General features: G+C 39.5%; 1 protein-coding gene across 4 annotated transcripts in view; it reads right to left on the bottom strand.

Annotated features, from left to right (window-relative positions):
• The window catches only part of KDM4C (lysine demethylase 4C), a 265,259-nt gene that overhangs the window by 190,500 nt on the left and 47,445 nt on the right, over positions 1–27,314 (bottom strand). For 2 of the 4 annotated variants that reach the window (XM_072152230.1, XM_072152220.1), the window contains exons 7-8: positions 26,889–26,992; positions 18,325–18,462 (exon numbers count right to left, since the gene is read on the bottom strand). In XM_072152230.1, coding sequence (XP_072008331.1) covers positions 18,325–18,462; positions 26,889–26,992 — 242 coding nt within the window. Of the gene's footprint in view, positions 1–5,952; positions 5,980–17,670; positions 17,689–18,324; positions 18,463–26,888; positions 26,993–27,314 lie in introns of those variants that run through there. The other 2 variants (XM_072152239.1, XM_072152249.1) reach the window with 2 other exon arrangements.

The following is a 27,314-nucleotide window of genomic DNA, read 5'->3' as shown; positions in this document are numbered from 1 at the left end:
CATTTGCGCCATTTTCTTGCGGGCTTGGATATTACGTCTTTCACTGAGCGCCCCAAATGACAGGTCTACTTTATTCTTTGGGTTGGTACGATTAAGGGGATACCACATTTGTATAGGTTTTATAAGGTTTTCATACATTTACAAAAATTAAAACCTCCTGTACAAAAATTATTTTTTAGATTTTGCCAACTTCTGGCACTAATAACTAACTTTTTTATACTTTGGTGTACGGAGCCGTGGGTGGTGTCATCTTTTGCGAAATTTGATAATATTTTCAATGATATCATTTTTAGGACTGTACGACCTTTTGATCACTTTTTATAGATTTTTTTTATATTTTTCAAAAAGGCAAAAAAGTTCAATTTTCGACTTTGGGCGCTATTTTCCGTTACGGGGTTAAACGCATTGAAAAACAGTTATCATATTTTGATAGATCGGGCATTTTCGGACGCGTCGATACCTAATGTGTTTATGATTGTTACTGTTTATTTATATTTATGTCAGTTCTAGGGAAAGGGGGGCGATTTAAAGTTTTAGGTTTTTTTAACCCTAAGTTGTCTGATCGATCCTATCATATACTGCCGTACTACAGTATATGGGGATTTTCCTCCTCATTCATTACAATGTGCTATCAGCACATTGTAATGAAGGGGTTAAAACGAAATAGCCGTGAGCCCTCTCCGTGCAGCGCGACCCGACCGCGGCCGTGAATCAAATATAACTTTTATTAATTCATATATAATAGACATGTTTTTTTGTGAGATCTGTAAAGAACTAGTATGGCATCACTAGTATCACCATACTTTATTATAGCCAGATAAGCTATAAAATATCAGCCTGGGATGGTTATACAGAAGAGGGTCCCATAACTCGCCAGTGCCCCCCTAAATTTTCAAAATTGGGGGCATTTGAGGACACAGACTGATATCATATAACGTGCAGTAGTGTGATGCCACTGCACGATCTGCTCGTATTATTTAGATGGTAAAAGGTAGTGCCGTTGTTGTAAACATGCAGCGGCGCTGTAATAAGAAGCTTGGTAAAGTAGTTTCATCTCATATATGGTAGCGTGATTCACTGTGCAGCCTGATTACAGCGTGATGCTGCTATTATGCATGTGTAACAGCGATATTGCTGCTCATATGTTCTCATACTGCCACACGCTTGTTTAATAGCAAAAGAAATGTAAGTATATATATAGTGCTCAAAGTGCAGGCTCACAGCTTGTAGCGGCTGTACACGGCGATATCTCAGACATATACTATGGCGTGGTATTACTAAAGGTTCAACTCGCGCTGTGTGAGTGAGCCTGTAGACTAGCTCTGTTCCGCGTTGTACAGCAGCACTACCGTCACCGATTCCTCAGCATGCTGCCACGTGATAATAATGGCCAACAGAGGAGTTATCAGATCATATGCGGCGAGTGATCGTTCATTGATATCAGGTAATGTAGCCAACACTGTCCCTCAATTGATTGTCCCTTAATTCAGGCTATAATAACTAAATGTGTCCCAACATCTGTTTCGCTTCTACCAGGGGCGGCCAGGCTCGGACGCTTCTTATGTTGTAATCTCAGATTGACAGCTCTGCTAGCCAATCAGAGTAACCGTTAGTTAGGCAAAAGGAAATAATGTAACAAGAGTATATCAGTTGTTTATAAATACTGGAAACAATTACCCATAATCAGATGACAAGCACGGTCATTAGCAAGTTGATGAATTCATGATTAAGGCCATTGGGTTTAAGGCTCCCAAACCTATAAATCCAACGACTAGACTAGTATTTATAGGTGGTGTACATCGCGAGTATGGTTTGTAGAACTATAATCTAGGTTGTGCAAGTAGACTCCCATTTAAATAATGCAATTTGTGCAATAGCGGTTCTCTGAATGGCCATTTTTATTTTTAACAAACCTCTCCTAGATAGAAAACCATTTCTGAAAACAGCCAGCCTTGATTCCCTGTGACCCATACATTATAAAATATTACTTAAAGCCATTTGGTCTATAGATATATGTGGACATTTTTTTGAAAAGCGCATGCATGGACAACTATAAAAAGTGAAATTACTGCTAAGGTTTACTGGCCTGGAACCCTTTACCTTGATATTTTGCAAACCTTTCCAGTTCTCTAGTATCTCCCTGGTGCAGCATAGCAGTCAGATATGTCTAATACTCTGAAAATGTTAATTGCTCATTGCAGTTGGCCATGATGTGTAGAAAACTAAAGTTAATCTACCACGTAATCTAAATGTACAAGACTTTTGATGGCAGTTTTCTATGGTTTACCAAGTCGGTCCCTTCTCTCTTTGACATATGGTGCTATGTGGTATCTGTGCTTGCAGGAGCCAGGATGCTACAATATGTATTGGTAGAGATAAGCAGCTGCCGTTTACATTGCTTCTCTCATCAATCAAGCCAGAAGGAACCACTGAATGTAGCAATACGCTTCCCTCTCCTCTGCTGTCTCAACTCCTGCCTTTGTTGGAATGTGCCAACTAACAAATGTGGCTGATCAGAGGAAATATATAAAGTCATTTATCTGCCCTGGCTCTTCTGATGTACGTGTATCTACTAACTATAACAGCTGCTTCTTCAAACACTGCAGCTTGCAGGATTCCACATTTCACATTAACAGTTTAAAAGGGCCAATTGCTTCTATCAGACATAAAGGTTGCAGACACAATATTATAGGAAGCAACACAATGCACAGCCTGATCGGTAATGCCTATATAATGTAATGTATAGGGGAAAAAAAAGGGAAAGCTTTAGCTGCTCCTGTCATGTTAAGGACACTGAGCCTTTCTATATTATTACAGAGGACACAATACTGTAATTGTAGTATTGTTTCTTAGTATCTCATACATCACGTTTACATATAAAACTATATTGACTTGGTAAGTTCACAAAAAAAAAATTAAATTAAATTATGGCACTAAGGTGCTATTGACATGATCATTTCACCAGATGTCATGGACAGCCAAAACAATCCACACTGGTATAGAAATCAAACAATAGATGTTCATAAATGATGTAATGACGCTGATCATTGGTTCTTGGATAACTATGCCCTTTCCACTTCCAGATTATGGCTCAAACTGTACTCACTGGAACCTTTAGTAATTCAGAAATTCTTGAGACAGCTCACTCGTTTTACCCGTGATGAGAGGTTTCTTCTATGGCACCGTGATAATCAGGCACCCTTTCCCTGCCATCAGTTGTAGCAGCTGATATTTTTCAAAGAAAATGTGGTGTGGAATATGCTTTAAAAAGCAATGCCACAGCTGAAGAAAGATTTGCCTAGTTAAATTGCCGTTTCCCATGTCATTTCTCCTTATTACACAAAAAATGTATTTATGGACATCTTTGCCAATGTGTAGTGAAAGGGTCAATAGCAACGATAGCAATATATTTACTTAAAAAACACCCATTTCATTCACTATATATACTTCCACACACAAAAGGACAACCTGTAAACTATCAATATGCATATATTACACATACGCTCCCCAACCCTCCTTTTCCCCTCTTATCCCAGATAGTAAATAAGACATCAAAAATGTGCTTTCTGTTGACCGTTATAGATCACTAGCAAATTTTACTCTAGATTACATCTAACATTAAAAACTGTTTTATAGCTACAGTAGATGGATTCTGAACATGGATATTCTGGTGGTATTGGTCAACACATTGTTCTTGCACAGGGGCAAAATATTTAAGATATTTTTATTAAGGAAACCTGTTCCTTTAAAAGACAGTTTAGTCTGCAGAAACAGATAAAAGGTGAGAAGATCAGAATATTTTTCTACAAAACTTTTTTACCAATCTTATTTTGTTGTGTTTAGGATTCAAGTGGATAGTCAATATCACAGGTCAGCTTAAAAAATTTTTTGTAAAGTACAAAAAACATTTACCTAACTCTGCAAGCCAAGATGAGCAATTCTCTAATTACTGTCATTAGCTATCTGCAGCTGTTTGTCTGTTATCAGGCGATTTACCTCGTCTCCCTGGCTTCTCTTTCTCACTTTGTTTCGATTGGTTCCAATGGGAATCTGTATCTGTACGCTGGAGATGAGTGGAGGGTGGGTGGATTTGTTGGGAGGAGCACTTGGAGAGCTGCGTACTCCTGATCTGTAACCTGCTAGGTGCAGGAGAATATCAGTCCCAACTATTGCCCGCAGCAAGAAAAAAGATCTTCAGGACATTGATCTCATGCTTCAGATGATCCAATCACAAACATGCTTCAGACTGGATGTAGCTATAGGATGGGAGGAAGTCTCTGCATACTGCCCAATGGTATGTAGCAGTGCTGCTGGTTTGAATGCAGCAGAATTGTGTATATGTGGAAGTGTGAATGCACAAATAAAAGACAGAGCACAGGCTCCCCATCAATTGTAATGAGCGAATCAGATCCTACACACACAGAACAGTGAAACCTTTTTGAGCACAATAGAGGTTTGGTCTAAAAAATAGGGTGAAACATCAATAAAGTATAATGGCAAAAAATATATTTTTTTAAATTTGGGATTGCATTAATAAAGTAGTCTTCTGGAGTGGTTTCACTGTGTGTACTTGTGGCACTGTGAAAACTGAATCAAATCCAAAGCCCAAAATTTTATCAAGGAAACCAACTCCTTGATCCAGCAGTTGGATTTACATTTAGAGATTCAGTGTCTTCCCAGTCTTTCTCTGCACTAGATCTCTGTGCTGGCTGACTGATTGTGCCCTCAATACTCCGGCCTCAGTTCCCCTGATGGATGTCACAACCAGGAAGCGCCGGATTATTTCAGGAGAAGTGGAGAGGATTTTACAGATGGTCTCAATGGATATATGAGGATGGATCTCCGGCCAGTAGCATTATACAGGTATTGTTGGAATTGTTGTCATAGACTCTCTTCCAGCATGCTAAAACTATTTGTCAAGTAGGTTTGGCGTTACTCTTTAAAGTTTCTAGTTTATAGATTGATAATTCCAGAAAGTCTATTAATAGGATCATACTTCTGTGTATTTTATCCATTAGTAGTTGTTTAAACATTAAGGGGAGTTGTCACAGGAAATACATTTGGGCCAAAATAAGTTGCTAGAGGCTGGTGCACACAGACATAAAATAGAGAGGGAGATGAATGCAATCTTTAGAAATGTCTTAAGAAGCATAAAAAAAATGTAAGCCAAGACTTTCATTTAACAGCCTGTCAGGTTTTTGATCTGACGCTAATGAATGCAGCAGCAAACAAATTCATCAAACCCAACATCAAAACAACTGCATTTCATCGCACCAAAGGAAAAAGTGAAATTAAATACAACCTGCAGGCCAGCACTTTGATCTAACACACATGCTTCAGAGCAGCCTCCTGCTGCAAAATATGCACAAGATAATACACTTGAACAGAGGAAGCCAAAAATGTATGTGCATCTAAAGTGCCAAGCAAAACCATAACACGGCCTGGGCTACTCGGATTGGGGTGAGTAGACATTTCACTCATTTGCTTTTCTCCTGTTTTTTGTTGAGAGTTGATGTTCTTTCCAGTTATAATAGAACTTGGGGGTTTGAGAGCTAAATAAGTGTATGTTAAATGCTTGCTTATTTAGCTACTGCTGAACATAATGGGGGAGATGTACTAAATGGCATCAGTATCGATGCTAGACGATTAAATTTGGTACAGTAAAAGACTAGGAGTTGTGCTTTGCACTTCATATTAGTTAGTCTAGTTTGCTGCATATTGAATAATCTGGCGCACAGGGTATTTTCTGGGTCAGCCACATCCCATTTTACAGAGGCCACACACCTTTTCAGAGAAGTCAGAAAACATCCTAAAAGTGGTCTAAAACCTTCAGTAAATGTGGGACATGGCAATGCAGGTGCAAATTGCTTCCCATTTTTGGTGTAGACAGATTGAGGCATCTCCACCACTGTTCTCTGCCAGGGGCAAGGATGGGAGGTGTATGCTTTTATTTGTTGTAATGTGCTCTTATGTTGTGCACTATAAAAAAAAAAAAATAATGTTAAAATTATTTGAGAAAGAAAATGCGTAAAAACCTCCCCTACAGTAGAGAATCTAGCTACATAAACCTTATACCAACTATGACTAAAAACTTATCGCCAAAGGAGGCTTTGGTAATAAATGACCATCTAAAGAGGAAATAAGTCATACTGTAAACATAGGAGAAATTTTCATTGTTAATATGTCAATATTCTAGCCAATTAATTTATCCCAAATTTCTGTAATAATTTGTGACTTCAGAGTTTCCCATTACAAAATATATAGGGGAAAGGGAAGCTAGGTATCAGTTACTATACTGGTTGACGAATTCTCAATAAAAGGTCGAATACTATAAAATTCCAATAGTAATAAAGTGCCCCCAGATATAACCAGTAAACTATTACACACCCAATATTCCCCCAATGTGTACAGCCAGAATACTTTAATACCGTATATACTCGAGTATAAGCCGACCCGAGTATAAGCCGAGACCCCTAATTTTACCACCAAAAACTGTGAAAACCTATTGACTTGAGTATAAGCCGAGGGTGTAGTATACAGCCAGCCAGCCCCATGTAGTATACAGCAGGCAGCCCCCCCCCCCCAATGTAGTATACAGCCAGGCAGCCCCCCCAAATGTAGTATACAGCCAGGCAGCCCCCCCCCCCAAATGTAGTATACAGCCAGACAGCCCCCCCCCCAAATGTAGTATACAGCCAGGCAGTCCCCCCCATGTAGTATACAGGCAGCCCCCTGCCCAAAAAAAAATAAAAAACGTAATACTCACCCTCCGGTGTCCGGATCGTTGGCGCGGGTCCCGATGTTCAGCGTGCGTCTCCCGATGTTCGGCGCGGGTCCCGGCGGCTCCTCTTCACTCTTCTCTGCACTCTCGCCGGCAGAGTCGCATCCATGCGATATGCGGCGGGCGCACACTATGATGCGGCAGTGTCGTCGCCGCTGAAACCACCGCATCAGTGTTTGCCCGCCACAGATCGCATGGATGCGACTGCGGCGAGAGCGCAGAGAAGAAAGAAGAGGAGCCGCGCTGAACATTGGGACCCGCGCCAACGATCCGGACACCGGAGGGTGAGTATTAAGTTTTTATTTTTTACTTGACTCGTGTATACACGAGTATATACGGTATTTCTTTTTCTAAATCACATACACACAAAATTGTTCACTGACTAAAGCCAAAGTAGTAGAAACTGCAGAATAAACATGCAAATGAACATTGTCCCTTTATATTGCAATATAAAGGAATAACAATCCAGTACATGTAGCATAAATGTGTGCAAATTCTATTTAAGCAACATCTCAAAGAATAGCAGTCATTCCCATGTGGTACAGTATCATTATTATGATTAAGCATGTTGGAAATAACTCCATTCTTGACACACAGTACGAAGGTGCAGATTATGAAGCAAGAAAACGAGCTTGATTACAGCCTTCACCTCTGCCAGCTTAATACAGCATTAGCAGTCAATGATTTCACCCTTAAGGTCATATTGACAGCTTAAACTCAAGACTGGAGATTTTGCCATCACTTTTTGTATACGCTCTTAGCACTAGAATTTTGAATGCATTATTGAGCGGCATTATGTTTATGTCTACAATTAATCCACTAGAGTCCCTTCCAAAGTCACAAGAGAAGGACAAATAGTCTCAATAAGAAATACTGTGCGGGGGAGGGGGGGCTGTTATATAGATGTACTGACATACAGTTTTATCAAAACTGACCCCTAGAAAAAGGATCAAGGGACGATTCATGAAAACCCCTCTAGGTTTACAATCCCTCTTGTAATCACCTGTGGTGTGTTGTGGCTAGTAGTCTTAAAAAAAAAATTGCGATTTTTAAAATAATTTTATTATAAAAAATAAAACATTTACTTAAAATCACCCTATATTTGGTATTACTGCTTAGTGAGCGCAGTAAAAAAAATCCCTAACAAATTATACTAAAATGCATGTGTCACCTCGTTTCCAAAAATGGTTCAAAATATTATATACAGGCAGTCCCCGGGTTACATACAAGATTGGGTCTGTAGTTTTGTTCTTAAGTTGAAATTGTATGCAAGTCGGAATTGTATATTTTATAATTGTAATCCCAGCCAGAACTTTTTTGGTCTCTGTGATAATTGGATTTTAAAAATGTTGGGTTGTCATAAGAATCAGGATTATCACTAAAGCTTCATTACAGACACCTGTGATAATTGTAATAGCTGATTATTGTAGCCTAGGACTAAAGTACAATAAATTACCAATATCCAGAGGTCCGTTTGTAACTAGGGGTCGTATGTAAGTCGAGTGTTCTTAAGTAGGGGACCACCTGTATATCTCCAAGCTGGTGAAAAGCTTGGAAAACCATATTCAATTTAGGCAAAGCAAATTTCTTGCAACTATCGTAATGCTTGTTTGCAATGTGGGACATTTGGTAAACTCAGCATTAGCCAGGTCTAAAAAAGCCACCGGTTGAATAGCTGTACTCAATTGTACTCAATAGTTTTGGTAATGCAATGTTTTAAACCAGGTTTAAGCAAATTGTAGTCATGTTTAAAATAGGAGAAAATGCAGGGCATATTAAAGCAACACACACTTGACTCATCTTCCTGACAGCAAATTCGTTTGGGTCTGGCTCTCACTTACAAGGACATGTTTGTAGAAAAAATACTGTCCTTAATAGGCTTCCTAAAATTGATACTTTGTAAATCCTTGCCATGTATAGTTTCTTTGGTTCTATAGATTCTAGATATAAAATATTGCGCTCACAGTAGCAATAGTTAGCAGATTTATTGTTAAACATTTGACAGTATTCATCCGTCTTAACCCCTAAAAGAGAACCCGTCAGGCAAAATAACCCCCCTAAACCAAATATATTTTCATAAAATGGCATTAGAGAGAATTGCCTCTATCCCTTCATTGTCCCTCTACATGCTTGTAAACTTAAGCAATGAGGTCCTAAAGCTGTATGCAAATGACCTGTGAAATGTCCAATGAAGCATTAGCATATTCAAGCTGTCCAGCTTATTCATGAGTGGGAGGCACAGCCACACCCCCAGTGCATGACTGACAGCCTGTATAATGATGTGAGGCTGTATAATGATGTGTTTCTTGGTGCCGTTGGCCACACCCTCTGCTGCCTGTGTGTGTGTATAGGAGAGATACAAAAGCTCCAGGCAGCCATGTTATAGCAAAACATGTCTGATTCATGTGTAGCTGATGTCTGTGCCTCTCACCTGTATATTAGGAGGACAGAGCATGTCAGCAGACGCAGCACACACACTAGCAATACTTTAGTATACATTACACAGACATGAGGAGGGGGAGGGAGAGGGGTAACAGGGGGGACATCACTGCCTCTGACCATGTGACCAGCCTCATTTACATAATAAAGAAAAGATGATTTTACAATGATTAATGTATGAATTGACTAGATTAAGGCTGTGATGTAATCCTTGTGAGCTGCTCCAACAGGTAGTGGTGACAGGACAAGTGACACAGACCTGATGACAGGTGTCCTTTAACGCCAAAGCCACTTTTCACCTTCCTGACACGGTCCATTTTTTTAAAATCTGCCCTGTGTCACTGTACGTGGTTATAACTTTGGAACGCTTTAACATATCCAAGTGATTTTTGAAATTGAAAATGTTTCCATACGTAGTCATACCAGCAAAAAAACTTTATAACTAACATTCACCGAATGTCTGCTTTATGTATCCATGGTTTTTTTAACCCCTTAGCGATCTGCGCCGTAGTTGTACTGCGCTGAGTCCCGCGAATAGCGCTCAGCACAGTACAGCTAGGGTCGCAGGATTTCGGCGGTAATCTATTGCTGACATCCCCGGCTAACAACCGCGGTCGGAGTGGGCTCCGATCGCCGGTGTTTAACCCGTTAAATGCCGCGGTCAACGCGACCACGGCATTTAACATGCCTTCCGGGGGTCTTAACCCCACGATTGGCGCTCCCGCGCAGTTTTCGGGGGTGACGATCGCTGCTATGGTACCTCTGGGGTCCGATCGAGAAGCCTGAAGGCAGTGCCTTTAAGATGGCATCTGTGACGTCATCTTAAAGGCAAAGTATTAGCCTATGCATCTGCTAATACCCTGCAATACATGAGTATTGCAGAGTATTATCATGAAAAAGCAATCAGATGATTGCTTGTTCATGTCCCATGGTGGATCAAGTAAAAAAAAAAAAAGTTTTTCAATAAAAAAATACTTTATAAAATCGCTAAAAATGCCCATAAGCCCCAAAACATATAAAGAGACATATAACGCTCAAAAAAAAAAGTCTAAATCATAACACAAACCCCACATATATAGTATCACTGCGTCCGTAACAATCCATAGAATAAAATTAAATAACTATTGAACCCATATGATGAACGCCATAAAAAAAAAAAAAAAACTTTAAAAACCCGCCCAAAATTATGATTTTTACCTATTATATCCCACTAAAAATGCAATAAAAAGTGATCAACAAAACATATGTAATCCAGAATTATACTTTTGCCAAGTACAACATGTCCCGCAAAAAACAAGCCATCAACCAGCTCTGTAGCCAAAAAAATCACAATGTTATGCCACTTGGAAGACAGCGATGCAAAAATGATAGATTTTTCCCCACATTAGGGTTTTATTTAGCAAAATTAGTAAAACATAAGAAAAAATATTCATGTCTGGTATCCCCGTAATTGTATCGACCCATAGAATAAAGATAACATGATTATTAGGCTATACGGTGAACACGAAAAAAAAAAAAAAAGTAAAAAATCCAGTACAGAATTGATGCTTTTCTACTCATGACCTCAAAAAAAGTTCCTAAATAGGTGATACCAACCCCAAAATGGTAACACTGGAAAAAGCATCTCATCCCGCAAAAAAAATGCCGTCACAGGGCCCAAATAATGGAAAAGTGAAAATGTTATAACCTTCAAAAGGGGGCAACGAGAAAACTAAAATCCTGGCAGCTGCAGGGCTCCTTCCCTTCTGCGCCTTGCTGTACCCCCATAAAACAAGTAACGGTCACATGTGGGGGGTCTCTGCACTCAGGAGAAATTATAGAACAAATTTTATGGTGGGTTTTCTCTTTTTATCTTTTGGAAAATGTGTAAATTTTAGGGCTAAATCAACGTATAACCGACAAAATTTGACCATTCTAAGTTTCACCGCCATTTTGATTACTATGAAGATCTCAAGGGGTTAACAATCTTCGTAAATGCTGTTTCTGATAGCTTGAGGGGTGCAGATTTGAAAATGGGTTGGTTATATAGGGTGGTTTTAATGCTAAATATGTAAAATTTAATTTCAAAACAGTATTTATTCCCAAAATAGTCAATTCTGAAAATACGGAAAATCGCTATTCGATTTGTAAGCCGCGTAACGTCAAAATAAATTATCCAGACATTTCAAAAATTATGAAAAAGTAAAGTAGACATATGGGAAATGTTATTCGGAAAATTATTTAGGTGGTAAATCTATCTACCTTAAAACACGGTGATTTCGAATTACGAAAATGGCAAATTTTTCTAAAAATTCATCAATTTTTTCTTTTTTTTGTAAATAAACGCAAAACTTATCAGCCAAAATTTACCACTAAAATGAAGTACAACATGTGGGGAAAAAAAACAATCTCAGAGTCGCTTTGATAAGTAAAAGTGTTCAAAAGTTATAACCATATAAAGAGACGCAGGTCAGAATCCAAAAAATGGGACTGAGCCTTAAGCTACAAAATGGCTGCGTCCTTAAGGGGTTAAACATACTCATTTTTGTGGGATGTTATGGGGCTTTGAACTTTAGGTACGATTTATCAAATTTTCATAAAAAACACAAAATCAGGCTTTTGCTGGACCTTCTCAGGTTTCAAGTCCCTTTGAGAGGCCTAAATAAAAGTAAAACCCCATAAACTACCCCATTATAGAAACTACACCCCTTAATGTATGCAAAACAACTTTCTTGAAGTTTGTTTTACAGGGGATTAAATAAAATCGGATGCAATTTTGAAATGTAAAAATTTTTTTGGCTAAATTAATGTGTTTTTCATAAAATGTAAAAATTCTCAGTGGATAAAATACCAAAACGCTCCACAAAGTTTGATACCCAAATTCTCCCGAGTGTAACAATACCCCATATGTGTTGGTAACCTGCTGTATGGGCACACGCCAGATCATTGAAGGGAAGCTGCGCCATTCAGAGCAGATTATGCATTGTCCCTTTTTATTGGGTATACAATCTTTATTTTTGGGGAAATTTGGACAAATAAGGGCTTATTTTTTGCGACTAAATGCACTTTACAAATACCGTATATACTCGAGTATAAGCCGACCCAAGAATAAGCGAGGCCCCTAATTTTACCACAAAAACCTGGTAAAACCTATATTTTTTGTACTCGAGTATAAGCAGAGTTTGGGTTTTCAGCACTTTTTTGGGCTGAAAAAATAGGCTTATGCTCGAGTATATATGGTTCATTTTAGTGGGTCATTCGCTCATTGATGAGATTTTATTAACTCTTAAATGTATATAGGAAAAAAAAAAATTCATAAATTTTGGTTTCCCTTCATCTCATATTTTTTTGGGGCCCCACACCGCACCATAAATATAACATTATCTTTGTTCTATAGATCACTACAGTTACGGCGATACCTCATTTGTATAGTTTTTTTCTATATTTTTACAATTTTACTTAAGAAAAACTATTACAGAGAAAATCTCATTTATTCTTATATGTTTTCGGAGACATATTTTTTTGGTTGACGAAGCTGGTTTAGGGCTTATTTTTTGTGTGTTGAGTTGTCCTTTTCAGTGATACCATTTTGGTGCACATAACTTTTTTTGATCACTTTTTAGACAATTTTTGTGAAGCGATTTTATGAAAAAAAATGTACATTTTTGGCGAGTTTTTCAGGTTTTGTTTTTTCGGCGCTCGGCAAGCGGGTCCAATAATGTTAATTATACAGACGCAGCAATACCCAATATGGGGGGGGGGTTAGTTTAGGGAACTTTAAACTTTATTTAATTAATAAAAATATATTTTAATAAAAAGAATTAGCCAGAAGCATGATGTAGTAATACTGCAAAATGTGGGAATGCACTTCCCGCCATGCAGTATTATTACGTCAAATGTCAGGAAGGGGTTAATTCATGAAAATGGGACCTTAATCTGGGACAAATAAAATTGTTCAATGTCTACAGAAGTAAACGAGTATAGACTGAGGATACATTTCAGCACTAATACAAAATGAACTTGTAATTTGTCCATATACAATTTATGAGAAGTGTTTAAAGAGAAAAAAAAAAACTACTAGATGTTACATGTACTCTTGTGAGAGACATAACACATGTTATCAGCCTTACAGGCATCATTTTAGTATTTTTCCTTGTGGTAATTTGGTATTCATGGTCTACCTCCTTCTCAAATCAACTTTTAAATGATGATAGTGAGTCTGAAGGGCTCTGGGGGACAGCCCCTCAGTGATGTCTTTGCACTTGTTGTTACAATGTAATAAAATAAATTCTAGGCCCATCTTCAAGTGAAAATTTTTTTGTTTTATTTGAGTCGCCAAAAAATTCTTGTAACATTTCAGCAAAATTTCTTGCCTTTGTCGAGCTATAATAAAGTATATACAGTAAAAGTGAATTGTATGTCGTTTTTACAATAAGCAGAACATGTCTAATCCTCTCCCTGCCTGTGTAAGGCTCCTTTAACACCCAGCGTGTGGGGATGCTGGATATACAACCCCATGAATGGCCAAGGCAACTTGTCGAAAAGATGGAGCATGCTCCATCTTTCCTTGTGTTTTTCGCCCCCACTCTCTGAGCTGCCAATTCTAATTATTATTCTTTTTTATGTGTCAAGCTTAGAGAAGGACACCGCCGGAATCAACATCCAGAGGAGCGTATGTAAGTATTTGTAGTTTAATAGGTCTGACATGCATGCATTTGTTATTGCCATCACTATTTTAACACCATCTTCTCTCAGCTGTTGTAACACGTTTCAAAATGCATGTGTTAACACCACGTGTGAACGCACCGTCAGTATATGATGTGAAGCCCCGCCCTAAATCAGGGCTATTCTAAAGCAGTGATTAAAACAAAAATGGCATTTCCAATTTTCTTTTTATTCTAAATTGCCATTATGTTATTGTATTCAGAGGTCGCATTAACGCCTCACCACGCGTCTATGACGCGTGATGAGGCACGATTACCCCCCAAAATAATCGCCATGCGTAAAAGTACGCATGGCGATTATCATGTGTAGCGCGCGGGTCGACGCGCTCATTTGCAGGATCGCGATTCGCGATCATAATGAGAATCGCCGCGCACCGCTCTGCGCACAAGGCCAATAACCAAGCTCCTTTCACACTGCTGATGTTAAGCAGCGTGTATGGGGCTTTGTTATTGGCTGCACGCCTGCCCCTCAACCTTGTATATTACTCAAGCCCTCCTGACTGTGCACTTGCTGTGGGCGGAGCTTGGAGACGGCGGGAGCTGTGGGAGTCAGGACTAAGCAGTGTGGTTCCTGGGTCCCGGTGAGCGGTTTCAGAATTTTGTGAGTGTGTAATTAAAATATGTACATTGCCTATTTCACAGCCACAGTGAAGACTGTGGCGTTTCACCTATAGTGGTTGTGCACTTTTGCAAGGATTAAGTTATTGCATACACAGTAGTTACATAGAACAGTACAGACATGAGACATTCACACTGCACATGCAGTGTAAGACAGGTGGATTACCAGGTGCAGGCAAACGTTTATATTTGTCCTCTGTCAGGTAAATGGAGGACCTTATATTTGGGCAGAAAAGCTCCCTGTATTAGCCCTGATGTTTATGGTACATGAGATCAATTTAACCCCTTAAGGACGCAGGGTTTGAAAGCTCATTTCTCGCTCTCCAACTTCAAAAATCCATAACTTTTTCATTTTTACGTGTACAGAGCTGTGTGAGGGCTTATTTTGTGCGTAACAAATTTTACTTTGCCGTAATGTTATTTATTTTAACATGCCGTGTACTGCGAAGCTGAAAAAAAATTCCAAATGTGGAAAAATTGAAAAAAACCCGCACGTGCGTCACGTTCTTGTGGGCTCAGTTTTTACGACTTTCACTCTTCGCTCCAAATAACACGCCTACTTTATTCTTTGGTTCGGTGCGATCGCGGTGATACCAAATTTATATAGGTTTTATTGTGTTTTAATACATTTTCAAAAATTAAACGAATGTGTACAAAAAAGAAAAAAAAAATTTTGCCATCTTCTGACGCTAATAATTTTTTTATACTTTGGCGCACGGAGATGTGTGGGGGGTTCATTTTTTGCGAAATGAGGCGACGTTTTCATTGCTACCATTTTGAGGTCTGCGACATTTTGATCATTTTTTTATTTCATTTTTTATGTTATGTAAAAAGGTGCAAAAGTTGCATTTCGGACATTTGGGCGCCATTTCCCGCCTCGGAGGTCACCGCTGCCCGTAACCGTTTTTATATTTTGATACATCGGGCATTTTGGGACGCGGCGATACCTATTATGTTTGTGATTTTTACTGTTTATTATGTTTTATATCCGTTCTAGGGAAAGGGGGGTGATTTGAACTTTTAATATTTTATTAATGTTTTTTATTTTTTAAACTTTTTTTTTCACTATTTTTTAGACCATCTAGGGTACATTAACCCTAGATGGTCAGATCGCTCTTACCATATACTGCAATACTACAGTATTACAATATATGGCATTTTTGCAGGTCATACGTTACAATGAGCCACTGGCTCATTGTAACGAACCTGCATAAGCCATGTAGCCTCGTGTCAAAAGAAGACCCGAGGCTACCATGGCAACCGATCGCCGGCCCCCGATGACGTTCGGGGGCGCGGCGATCGTAAAAAAGATGGCGGCGCCCGCGCGCCGCCGTCTTTTAAACACCTCCGGCGTGTGAGTGTAGTGTGTGCTGTGTGCGCAGTGTGAGTGTAGTGTGTGCTGTGTGCGCAGTGTGAGTGTAGTGTGTGCTGTGTGCGCAGTGTGAGTGTAGTGTGTGCTGTGTGCGCAGTGTGAGTGTAGTGTGTGCTGTGTGCGCAGTGTGAGTGTAGTGTGTGCTGTGTGCGCAGTGTGAGTGTAGTGTGTGCTGTGTGCGCAGTGTGAGTGTAGTGTGTGCTGTGTGCGCAGTGTGAGTGTAGTGTGTGCTGTGTGCGCAGTGTGAGTGTAGTGTGTGCTGTGTGCGCAGTGTGAGTGTAGTGTGTGCTGTGTGCGCAGTGTGAGTGTAGTGTGTGCTGTGTGCGCAGTGTGAGTGTAGTGTGTGCTGTGTGCGCAGTGTGAGTGTAGTGTGCGCTGTGTGCGCAGTGTGAGTGTAGTGTGCGCTGTGTGAGTGTAGTGTGTGCTGTGTGCGCAGTGTGAGTGTAGTGTGTGCTGTGTGCGCAGTGTGAGTGTAGTGTGTGCTGTGTGCGCAGTGTGAGTGTAGTGTGTGCTGTGTGCGCAGTGTGAGTGTAGTGTGTGCTGTGTGCGCAGTGTGAGTGTAGTGTGTGCTGTGTGCGCAGTGTGAGTGTAGTGTGTGCTGTGTGCGCAGTGTGAGTGTAGTGTGTGCTGTGTGCGCAGTGTGAGTGTAGTGTGTGCAGTGTGAGTGTAGTGTGTGCTGTGTGCTGTGTGAGTGTAGTGTGTGCTGTGTGCGCAGTGTGAGTGTAGTGTGTGCTGTGTGCTGTGTGAGTGTAGTGTGTGCTGTGTGCGCAGTGTGAGTGTAGTGTGTGCTGTGTGCGCAGTGTGAGTGTAGTGTGTGCTGTGTGCGCAGTGTGAGTGTAGTGTGTGCTGTGTGCGCAGTGTGAGTGTAGTGTGTGCTGTGTGCGCAGTGTGAGTGTAGTGTGTGCTGTGTGCGCAGTGTAGTGTGTGCTGCGCAGTGTGTGCTGTGTGCGCAGTGTGTGCTGTGTGCGCAGTGTGTGAGTGTAGTGTGCTGTGTGCGCAGTGTGTGAGTGCAGTGTGTGCGCAGTGTGTGCTGTGTGCGTAGTGTGTGCTGTGTGCGCAGTGTGAGTGTAGTGTGTGCTGTGTGCGCAGTGTGAGTGTAGTGTGTGCTGTGTGCGCAGTGTGAGTGTAGTGTGTGCTGTGTGCGCAGTGTGAGTGTAGTGTGTGCTGTGTGCCCAGTGTGAGTGTAGTGTGTGCTGTGTGCCCAGTGTGAGTGTAGTGTGTGCTGTGCGCAGTGTAGTGTGTGCTGCGCAGTGTGTGCTGTGTGCGCAGTGTGTGCTGTGTGCGCAGTGTGTGAGTGTAGTGTGTGCTGTGTGCGCAGTGTGTGAGTGCAGTGTGTGCGCAGTGTGTGCTGTGTGCGCAGTGTGTGAGTGTAGTGTGTGCTGTGTGCGCAGTGTGCTACCCAAATTTTCATACTCCTCCTCGGGTAAAAATACTCCTCAAAAATGGTGAGAAGAGTATTTTTACCCTTCTGGAAAAATGTTAGTGCGACCTCTGATTGTATTTATTCATCTATTTTTTTGTCTAGGATTATGCAGGATGACATCTTGCCTGAGCTCTAGTAACAGCATTTTGTAGAATACTTTGCAGCTCACTTGTTGCCATAGGTAGCAATAGATTGGACTCCAAGTCAATGAAGAATTTTCTAAGGTTCCTCTATGCAAATAAGAAATGCGCTGCAACATCATCTATTGTCAATAGAGGGTGCAGGCCCTGTGTTTTCTACTGAGGAGTTCTGTTCTATTCTTATCCGGTTTATAATGTAAAGGAGGCAATTACTGCAAAGAAAATCCCCACAGAATTAGAAAGAGTCAGTCAATTATCAGGCTTTGGGGCCCTGAGTGAAGCAAAATATCCTAGTTATAAGTTTAACACAAAACTTGGTTTTAAAAATAGTCATAGTTTTTAAGTCAACCTTTAGGATGACCAAGTGGATTAGGACTTACATTAAGAACAAGCAAGTATACAGGGCTAAGAAAAACACAAAAGACATTTGTTGAGATGCCGTCAGTTGAATAGAAAAACACAAAAATGTGGTAAAACAATTCTCACAAATGCTTAAGTAACAGGGCAATGGAGCAATGTAAAATAGATGTTTTTAAAAAAAAAACAAAAAAAAACAGGAGCGCCATATTAAATTCAGAATGAATCGCTTCCAAGGTAACAGGACAAACATGAACATTAACCTACACAGCCTTATGTCCCAATATCACCTTGCATGCCTGTCTATCTTCACAGGTATGACAAGGAGCAAGACTAGTTTCCCAAATAATATATTATTAGTCCACCAACCAGCAATCAGTAGAAGCTGAACAGCCTTATATGCCGAGGTTGTAAACTTGTAATTTTACAATGCAGGTTTCATGCGACACAGCAGGACAACGTTGTTTGTCTGAGGAAAATCATCTACTCACCAGCTTGGCTATTTTTCCGTAATCAATCCATCTGACTGTAGCAAAATTTGTTGATTCGGCACAGTTGAAGCCATGATTGAAACCGGCATGATACCCGTATGGGAAAGTGATCATAAATTCACCAGCTTCTTGTGTAACCTGCAGGGGAGAATCAAAAAGCTAGATGAGTTGTGAAAAGAAAGAAAAAAAAAATGAATAACGTCTAACTGAGACATCAAAGCAGGAAAAGAGAGAATGCAGGAAATATGACCTGCTTGGAAAAAAATAACCAGCATGGTGCAATACTGCAAGAGAGTAAAACAGATCCTGACAAAAAAAAAAATAAAATAAAAAATATGTTCTCGACAAGCAAACACTCTCCTTATGGCTGCCTAGGTCATTCTGCAGGTCACCCCCCTGTTACCAGGATACCACGTTCATTGAATACAATGGTAACAAGTATGACTGTGTGCTCACTTCTTTTTTTTCTGGCTTTTCTGCTGGTCAGATGCATCTGTCTTTTTTTTTTTTTCCTATAGGTACGTCACATTTGAAGAGTTTTAACAGACAGAATTTGTACCCCTTGTAGAGGGCAGGTGCGGATGTGTTCCAAATTCATTCTTATCTGGATATAGGTGATAACTAAAAGATGGCAAAGTTTGAAGAGACCACCTTAGGAGCAAAAAATAAATAAATAAAAGACGTAATGGAACATCTGAAGCGAGACACATTTGATCTTTAGAGCCATCAGATGCAAATTGGTTTCCTGATCAATGTGAAAACAAGTCAGACTTTTCCAAATAGACTGCCATGTGTGTACAAAAAGGAAAAACCCATTTTTTTTTTTTTAAATAGTTTTCTACCTTTTTCTTTATTTTCGTGGCCTTGTGGGCCCGTAACAGTTTATTCAATGCTAAAAGTCCGGCCAACAGATGAGAAGTGTTTCCATGAGGTTTAGATATAGAAGGGGGAGTCCTTGCATTATACTAGTTGTGCAGTCTATGGGGACAGAATTCATTCCTATGCTGCATTTACATTGCATTTAGAAACGCAGATGGGGCTCTGCCGGTTGCATATGCATTTCCATTGAAGTGCAGGCAATCCGTAACAAACCGCGAGTGTACATTACTGATCACACGTATTTCAATGTGTGATCGGACCGAGCCTGCAATGCAAATGCAACGTGTGAAGATAGACCCGGTTCACCTGGGGAGTTTACACTGCATTTGGATGCGTAATATGACAACTGAGCAGATTTGCTTAAATTACGTTAACATGTGTTAACATTTTTTGTTAACATTGCGTTTACACAAATATTAACTATTTTATTCCCGGGCAATTTTCCAGTTTTGCATTTCCGTTTTTTACTTCCCTCTTTCCACAAGCCATATCTTTTTTATATTTTCCATATACAGAGACATAGGAGGGCTTGTTAACTGCAGGACAGATTGTATTTTCTAGCGGCATCATTTTTTACTTTGTTCATTGTACAGGGATAAAATTTCCAAATGTGGTACAAAAACACAGATGCAGAATATTCCTACAGGTTGTTTTTTTTATCTTTTCCTGTGCGGCCCACATAATACCCAACCTTTATTCATTGGGTCGGTACAAATCACAGTAATACCAAATTTATGTATTTTTTATGTTCTAATACTAAAATAATTAAAAATCTTTTGTGAAACTGATCACTTTTTATTAAAATTTTTATGTATTGTAAAAATGTGGCGATTTAGGCACTTGGGCACCATTTTCCATTAAGGGGTGCACCTTCGGGAATAATTATTTTTATATTATAATAGATTTTACTTATTTATTTTTACATATGTTCTAAGAAAAGGGAGGGGGGGGGTATTTGGATTTTTTATAAACTTTTTTTACTATTATTTCAGACCTCCAAGGATATTGCAGTATATTGTGAATATACTGCTTCTGTGCTAGAGTCTGTCTCCAACTGACTGTAATACAGATCAAAGAATGACAGCTATGGGAGCCTTAAACAGGCTTCCAACTGTCATGGCAACCAATCGGATTCTTCAGATGACGTCACGAAGGGTGCTGATCGCCCATCCAAGATGATGGTATCCATTGGAAGAACTGTTAAGTGTCATTGTCTGCTTTGATCAGGGCACCACCTAACAGGTTAACTGTAGCAATCGATGCCAGAGACTGACCGCAGCAGTTACCAGTGGGCGTCAGCTGCGTAATACAGCTGACATCCACTGCATATGGAGAGGGCTCAGCACGTAAGACCTCTCCATACTCAGCTTACAACTTACTACAGAGGGTGTGTTCACACACAGTTAAATCTGCATCATAATCAGGTTTTAGGTGCAGTTTCTTCATTTAATAGGTGAAAGACATTGGGGCAGATTTAGCAAGCGGTTAAAAACAAAACTGTCGTAATCTGCTCCAAAATACAGTTTAATCCCCCTTCAACATGTATGAGAAAGTGGCGCCGCCATTGAAAAAAAAAAAAGGAGTCTAGCTAGATACCAAAATTCCATGTGCAAAAAATAAAGCTAATGGCCAGAATTTTGGCACAGTTGTCTTATGAAAACTAAGATAGTAGGTACAAAACACAACTTGAAAGTCTAAAACTACACCAGACTTGGCATCCAGACACTTGGATAAACCTACCGCATATATACTAGTATAAGCAGGGTTTTTCAGCACAAAAAATGAGCTGAAAACCCCCATCTCGGCTTATACTCAAGTCAATGAAATACAAAAAAGATACTCCCTTTCCCCGCTGCTGGTCCTTTTCTGTCTTCAGCTCCGGCTCCCTGCACAGTTCCGTCGCACAAATCATGACGTCAGTCGTTTGCCAACATCATAGTTTGTGTGCCAACAAGTAGCTGACGTCATGGTGTGTGCGATGAGACCGCATGGGGAGCCGTAGACTGAGCCAGAGCTGAAGACAGAAGACCTGGGGGGGGAGAGTACAGAGTTTGTTTTTTTTGGTGGGGGGGGGGGGGCGACTTTATGCTGGGGGCAGGGGGCTGCTGGCAATATAGTTGATGGCTGCTGTGACCAATGCATTTCCCACCCTCGGGATATATTTGAGTCAATAGGTTTTTCCAGGTTTTTGTGTTAAATTTCGGCTTATACTCTGGTCGATTTATACTTGAGTATATATGGTAGTTTAGTATAAGACTGTCTAGTCTAAGTGTGCAGTGAGGTGTCAAGTCTAAGATTGTCTAGTTTAAGTCTGAGGGTGTGGTCAGACGTGGTTTTAAGCGTTTTTAAACACTTACATTTTACTTGTTACCGTGCATTTGTCTGGTTTGAAAACTTTTTTCTTGATAGCTGGAAGTGTAATCAGCTGAGAAAATGTTGTTTACACAGCTGCTTACAATTCCCTAAATGAAGAAAAATGCTTTCAAATTAGCCAAACACATGCATGTTTAACCCGTTAACGCTCAGCGTCCGATATATCGGACGCTGAGCTCAATGACTTAGCGCTCAGCGTCCGATATATCGGACGCTGAGCAGATGCCGGTTCAGCTCAAGATCTGAGCCGAACCGGCATCGGGAAACACGGGGTGCCGGCTGTAACTAATAGCCGGCACCCCAGTGTAACACCCGCGATCGGAGTTGACTCCGATCGCGGGTGCTTAACCCGTTAAATGCCGCGGTCAGCGCGACCGCGGCATCTAACATACATATGGGGTGTCTTTCCCCCACGATTGGCCCCCCCGAACCGTTTTCGGGGGGCGCCGATCGTTGCTATGGCAACTCTGGGGTCCAATCTGGACCCCAGAGTTACCTGCAAGAATTGCCGGTAAGATGGCGTCTGTGACGTCATCTTACTGGCACAGTGCCAGCCTATGCAAGTGTATAGGCTGACACTGATAATACTCTGCAATACATGAGTATTGCAGAATATTATCATGAACAAGCAATCAGAGGATTTCTTGTTCATGTCCCATGGTATAAAAGTGAAAAAGTAAAAAAAAAAAAAAGTTATTCAATAAAAAAATAAAGTAATAAATCACTAAAAATGCCCAAAACCCCGAAAACATATAAAGAGACATATAACTAAAAAAAAAGTCTAAATCATAACACAAACCCCACATATATAGTATCACCGCGTCCGTAACAACCCGTAGAATAAAAGTAAATCATTATTGAACCCCCACGATAAAACGCCGTAAAAAAAAACTGCTATAAACCTTCCAAAAATTATGATTTTTAGCTATTCAATCCCACAAAAAATGCTATAAAATGCGATCAAAAAACCATGTGTACTCCGACAAGATACTGGTGCAAAGCACAACATGTCCCGCAAAAAACAAGCCATCAACCAGCTCCGTAGCCAAAAAAGTAACAATGTTATGCCACTTGGAAGACGGCAATACATAAATGATAGATTTTTCCCCACATTAGGGTTTTGTTTGACAAATTTGGTAAAACGTAAGAAAATATATTCATGTTTGGTATCCCCGTAATCGTATCAACCCATAGAATAAAGATAACATGATTGTTAGGCTATACGGTGAACACCAAAAAAAAAAAAAAAAAAAAGAGTAAAAAATCCAGTACAGAATTGATGCTTTTCTACTCCTGCCCTCAAAAAAAAGTTCCTAAATTTTCAACAATAGGTGATACCAACCCCAAAATGGTAACAATGGAAAAAGCATCTCATCGCGCAAAAAAAATGCCTTCACATGGCCCCAATAACGCAAAAGCGAAAATTTTATAGCCTTCAAAAGGGGCCAATGAGGAAACTAAAATCCTGGCAGCTGCAGGGCGCTCCTTCCCTTCTGCGTCTCGCTGTGCCCCCATAAAACAAGTAACGGCCACATGTGGGGGGTCTCTGTACTCAGGAGAAATTGCAGAACAAATTGTATGGTGGGTTTTCTCTTTTTATATTTTGGAAATGTGTAAATTTTAGGGCTAAATGAACGTATAAGGGAACAATTTGACCATTCTAAATTTCACCTCCATTTTGATTCAATTACTATGAAGATCTCAAGGGGTTAACAATCTTCGTAAAAGCGGTTTCTGATAGCTTGAGGGGTGCAGATTTGAAAATGGGTTGGTTATATAGGGGTTTTGATGCTAAATATGTAAAATTTCATTCAAAACTGTATTTATCCCCAAAATAGTCAATTCTGAAAATCCGGAAAAGCGATATTCTTTTTGTAAGCCGCGTGACATCAAAATAAATTATCCAGACATATCAAAAATTATGAAAATGTAAAGTAGACAAATGGGAAATGTTATTCAGCAACTTATTTAGGTGGTAAATCTATCTGCCTGGAAACGCAATGATTTTGAATTTCGAAAATGGCAAATTTTTCAAAAAATTTATCATATTTTCTTTTTTTTTGTAAATAAACGCAAAACTTATCAGCCAAAATTTACCACTAAAATGAAGTGCAACATGTGGGGAAAAAAACAATCTCAGAATCGTTTTGATAAGTAACAGTGTTCAAAAGTTATAACCATATAAAGCGACGCAGGTCAGAATCCAAAAAATCGGGCTGAGCCTTAACCTGCAAAATGGCTGCGTCCTTAAGGGGTTAAAAAAGCATTGCAAGCGGCACATCTGACCACACCGTTACCTTATGAAGCTTGATAAATTCAGATAAAATTGTAGTTAAGGGAATTTAAAGGGGAAACCTGTTCAATAAATGTGATTCACTTGTTCGGTCTTTTACCTGTTAAATGAAACAACTAAAACCTAAAACCACATCAAAACAGATTATGATGCAGTTTCAACTGCAACTTGTTAAAACACCCCAAAATCAGTCTTTACACTATAGACGCTTTGTCAGGGATAATATGTGAAAGATTATGGATGTACATGTGCAGGTGGCTATATCCTCAGTAAACATGCTTGATGAAAAGCCTACGGGAGACATTTATCATAGCCATGATCCGTGAGCAAGATGTACGATGATGGCACCACACATTGTGGCGGAAACATCAAGAGGCTAAAACCTCTTGATGTATCCGACGGGTAGACAGGACCTGGAGGTTGCGTAGTTCCCAGAATCATGCACAAGATTAAGTCTGTCATTTTAATTTTATATACACTAAATTCAAAATCTAAAATTATTGAAATAATGAAATTGTGCCATGATGTAGCTGTATTCTGATAATTGTATAAAGAATAGCTAAATTCGAAGAAAGAATACTGTTCAAAGAACAGCTCAAGAATACTTTTGCAAACAATGGGTTAAAATGACACCTTTCCAAAATGATTAAAAACACACTGAGCCAATTACCATGCTAGCAATCTAACGCACAATGAAGAATGTCAAGGACACCTATAAAAGGTAAGATGGATGCTTTGAAAAATAGAAACCCACTATTTTCCTATTGAGCAGGAATGCTGCTGTGATGTTGTTAGACAAAGACACCTGCAGTGAATACCTGCATTTCATGGGAAGTCAAAGTAGGATACTCTTCTATAGACTGGTAACACCACCCACACAAAAAAAAAATTGTGGTCTGAAATATCATAAACACTTCTGGCAACACATTCTATAAAGGCTGTCTGTAGCTCTAAAAATCTGCAAAGTTTCTCAAAGTTCACTAAAAAGTTTAGGATAGTAGGGTTTTTTTTAATGTATGCAGCATTAAAAAAAATTATAAATAAAGTGTATTGTACCGTATATGTGAATTGGTTATATATAACTTTAATGAAAGACTGCAATATCTTGTATCCCTATATCGAGTTATGTAATTCCTTATTGCATGACTAAGGCTATTAGATAATATCGGATTTGAACAGCTTATAGATAAATTCTGTGAAAAAAAAAAAATCTATTGAAAAAAAAAAATCTATTAAAAAAAAAAAGAATTGTATAAATGTGAATTTTGCACAGTACAATCACTTGCATTGAGTTTAAAAAGAAAAATGACAATTTAATATACAATTGTGACAGACTATTTACATTATTATTGATTTTGGGGGCACTTTTTATTGCTTTACACATTTGAGGAAATGTTTAAAATTATAGAAATCATTTTTCATTTCTTCCCATTGTTGGCCACCAGAAGGAGCTTCAGCTGTATACTATGTTTAGGCACTAAGAAAGCTCTAGCCAACGCTGTTCCTCATACTCCGCTCAATATAAACAAAGAAACCGACTCTACTTCTATATAACTTCATTTATCCAAGCTCTGTATTTACTGACCGTTCGTGTCGCCACAGTGTTCAGCTTGTAGGATACTCAGGGAGTCCATGTATAATTCTGTATGGTGCAAGGATCACCAACCAGTGCATTGTGCTCAGTGTGTGAGACCTGAAACAGAACATGGGCCCCATTCCACGGACTGAACACATTTATGTGCAAGAAGCCAAATGTTGCAGTTGTGTCCCGTTGATTAATGGCTTTGGGAGTGGTCCCTGCATCTATAAGCTGTCTGGAAGTTGCTAGTAAACCTACGGCTTCTAATTATTTTGTACGGCTTACTAATTTTTGTATTTCTTTTTCCAATTTTTTCTTTAAACTATTTTATTTTTGGATGTGCAGAGCTGCATGAGGTTTTGTTATTTACTTAACAAATTGTGCTTTATTCTTTGGGTCAGTATCAGACATATCACATTTACAAAGGTTTTTGGCATTAAAAAAAAAAAATCTTTGTTTTACTATATTCTGACACCAATAGCCTTTTCATACTTTGGTGTATAGACCAGTGTAAGATGCCATTTTTTGTGGGCAAGATAGTGTTTTCATCTACATCATTTTGGGGAGAGAACTATCTGTTGATCAGTTTTCAAAACATTATTATGGATTGCAAAAATGGCAAAAAAGTGGTGTGCTTTTTTCCACTACGGGGTTTACTGTCGGGAAACACTGTTTTTATACTTTGATGGAATGTGGCGATGCCTAGCAAGTTTAGGATTTTTGTTTGTTTATATCACTCCTAGGAAAAGAGGGGAGTGCTACAGACAGTCGGTCAATCTATGTACAATAAGGTTTCATACAAGGGAGTTGTTTTTTACACTATTCCAAAAATATTGTAAAACTGCCAGTCTTGGCAATTAAGTCAGAACCCAGAACTGAAAACCTGGTAAAAGAATTTTGTATCCATTCCTGTAATTACAAAGTTCTTTTTACATGTTTGAACTGAATAGCAATCTGCTTTACTACTGCAATTTCAATCATTTAGAGTACAGCTAAATTCACATGTCATCTTTCAGTTATATTCAGCATGAGTGCCAGGAAAGGTCCCAATGTATGCTCTCAACAGGACAACATATGCAGGAAGATGGAGGCCTCCTTTTAGCCTCTATCTGGCCAGTATACAGCTACAGGGGGTGGACACCACTGAATGGCATCAATCCATGTCCCCCACTGAATGCACACAGAGTTTCCACAAGTTCCACAAAAACAGACATTAACATCACAAGGAAGACACCGTGCACTTCAGCTGCAGCATACCACTGCCTGTTGCCAAGGTATTCCACTGTATGAGCCCACAGCAGTATACGCTGTAACCCTCCTTTTTAAGAGCGTCAGGAATCCTCTTGACATATCCTTACAATGATAGTAAAACACAGAATGTGAGCACAGCCTAAATATACAATTTGTCTTTGCATATACATTGCAAGTTGGTTAAATTACCTTGTCAAAAGGAATACCATATTTCTTTAGTATTGAAGGTGATATAAGCGTCATTTTGTGCCGGAGAAAAGCATCACATCCTTGACAGCTACTGGGAAAGAAACCTATGTAGGGACATCAAACAAGGGAAAAGGTTGAGTTATATTAGATTGTGATGCATCATAAATAAAGGTATCAGGGAACTGGACCATGTTAAAAAAAATAAATACATATTTTAGAAACATTGCCATAAATAAGCTTTGCAAGAAATTGGACATACCCTGTTCCTTTGAAATTAAGGGACCACCCTCACCCGAAAATAAGACATGCAATTTTTTCAAGCTTAGAAATCTATGACCTGTCCTGAAAATAAGACCTAGAGGCAGTCATTGCAGCAGATCCCCACACGCAATACATTAGCATTAGTAGATCATTTTTATACTAAAC

The sequence above is a fragment of the Engystomops pustulosus genome, chromosome 1 (genome assembly GCF_040894005.1).
Source record: "Engystomops pustulosus chromosome 1, aEngPut4.maternal, whole genome shotgun sequence".
In the NCBI taxonomy this organism is placed as follows: domain Eukaryota; kingdom Metazoa; phylum Chordata; class Amphibia; order Anura; family Leptodactylidae; genus Engystomops; species Engystomops pustulosus.
The sequence above is the reverse complement of the archived record's forward strand: the minus strand, read 5'-3'. Positions and strand labels throughout refer to the sequence as shown.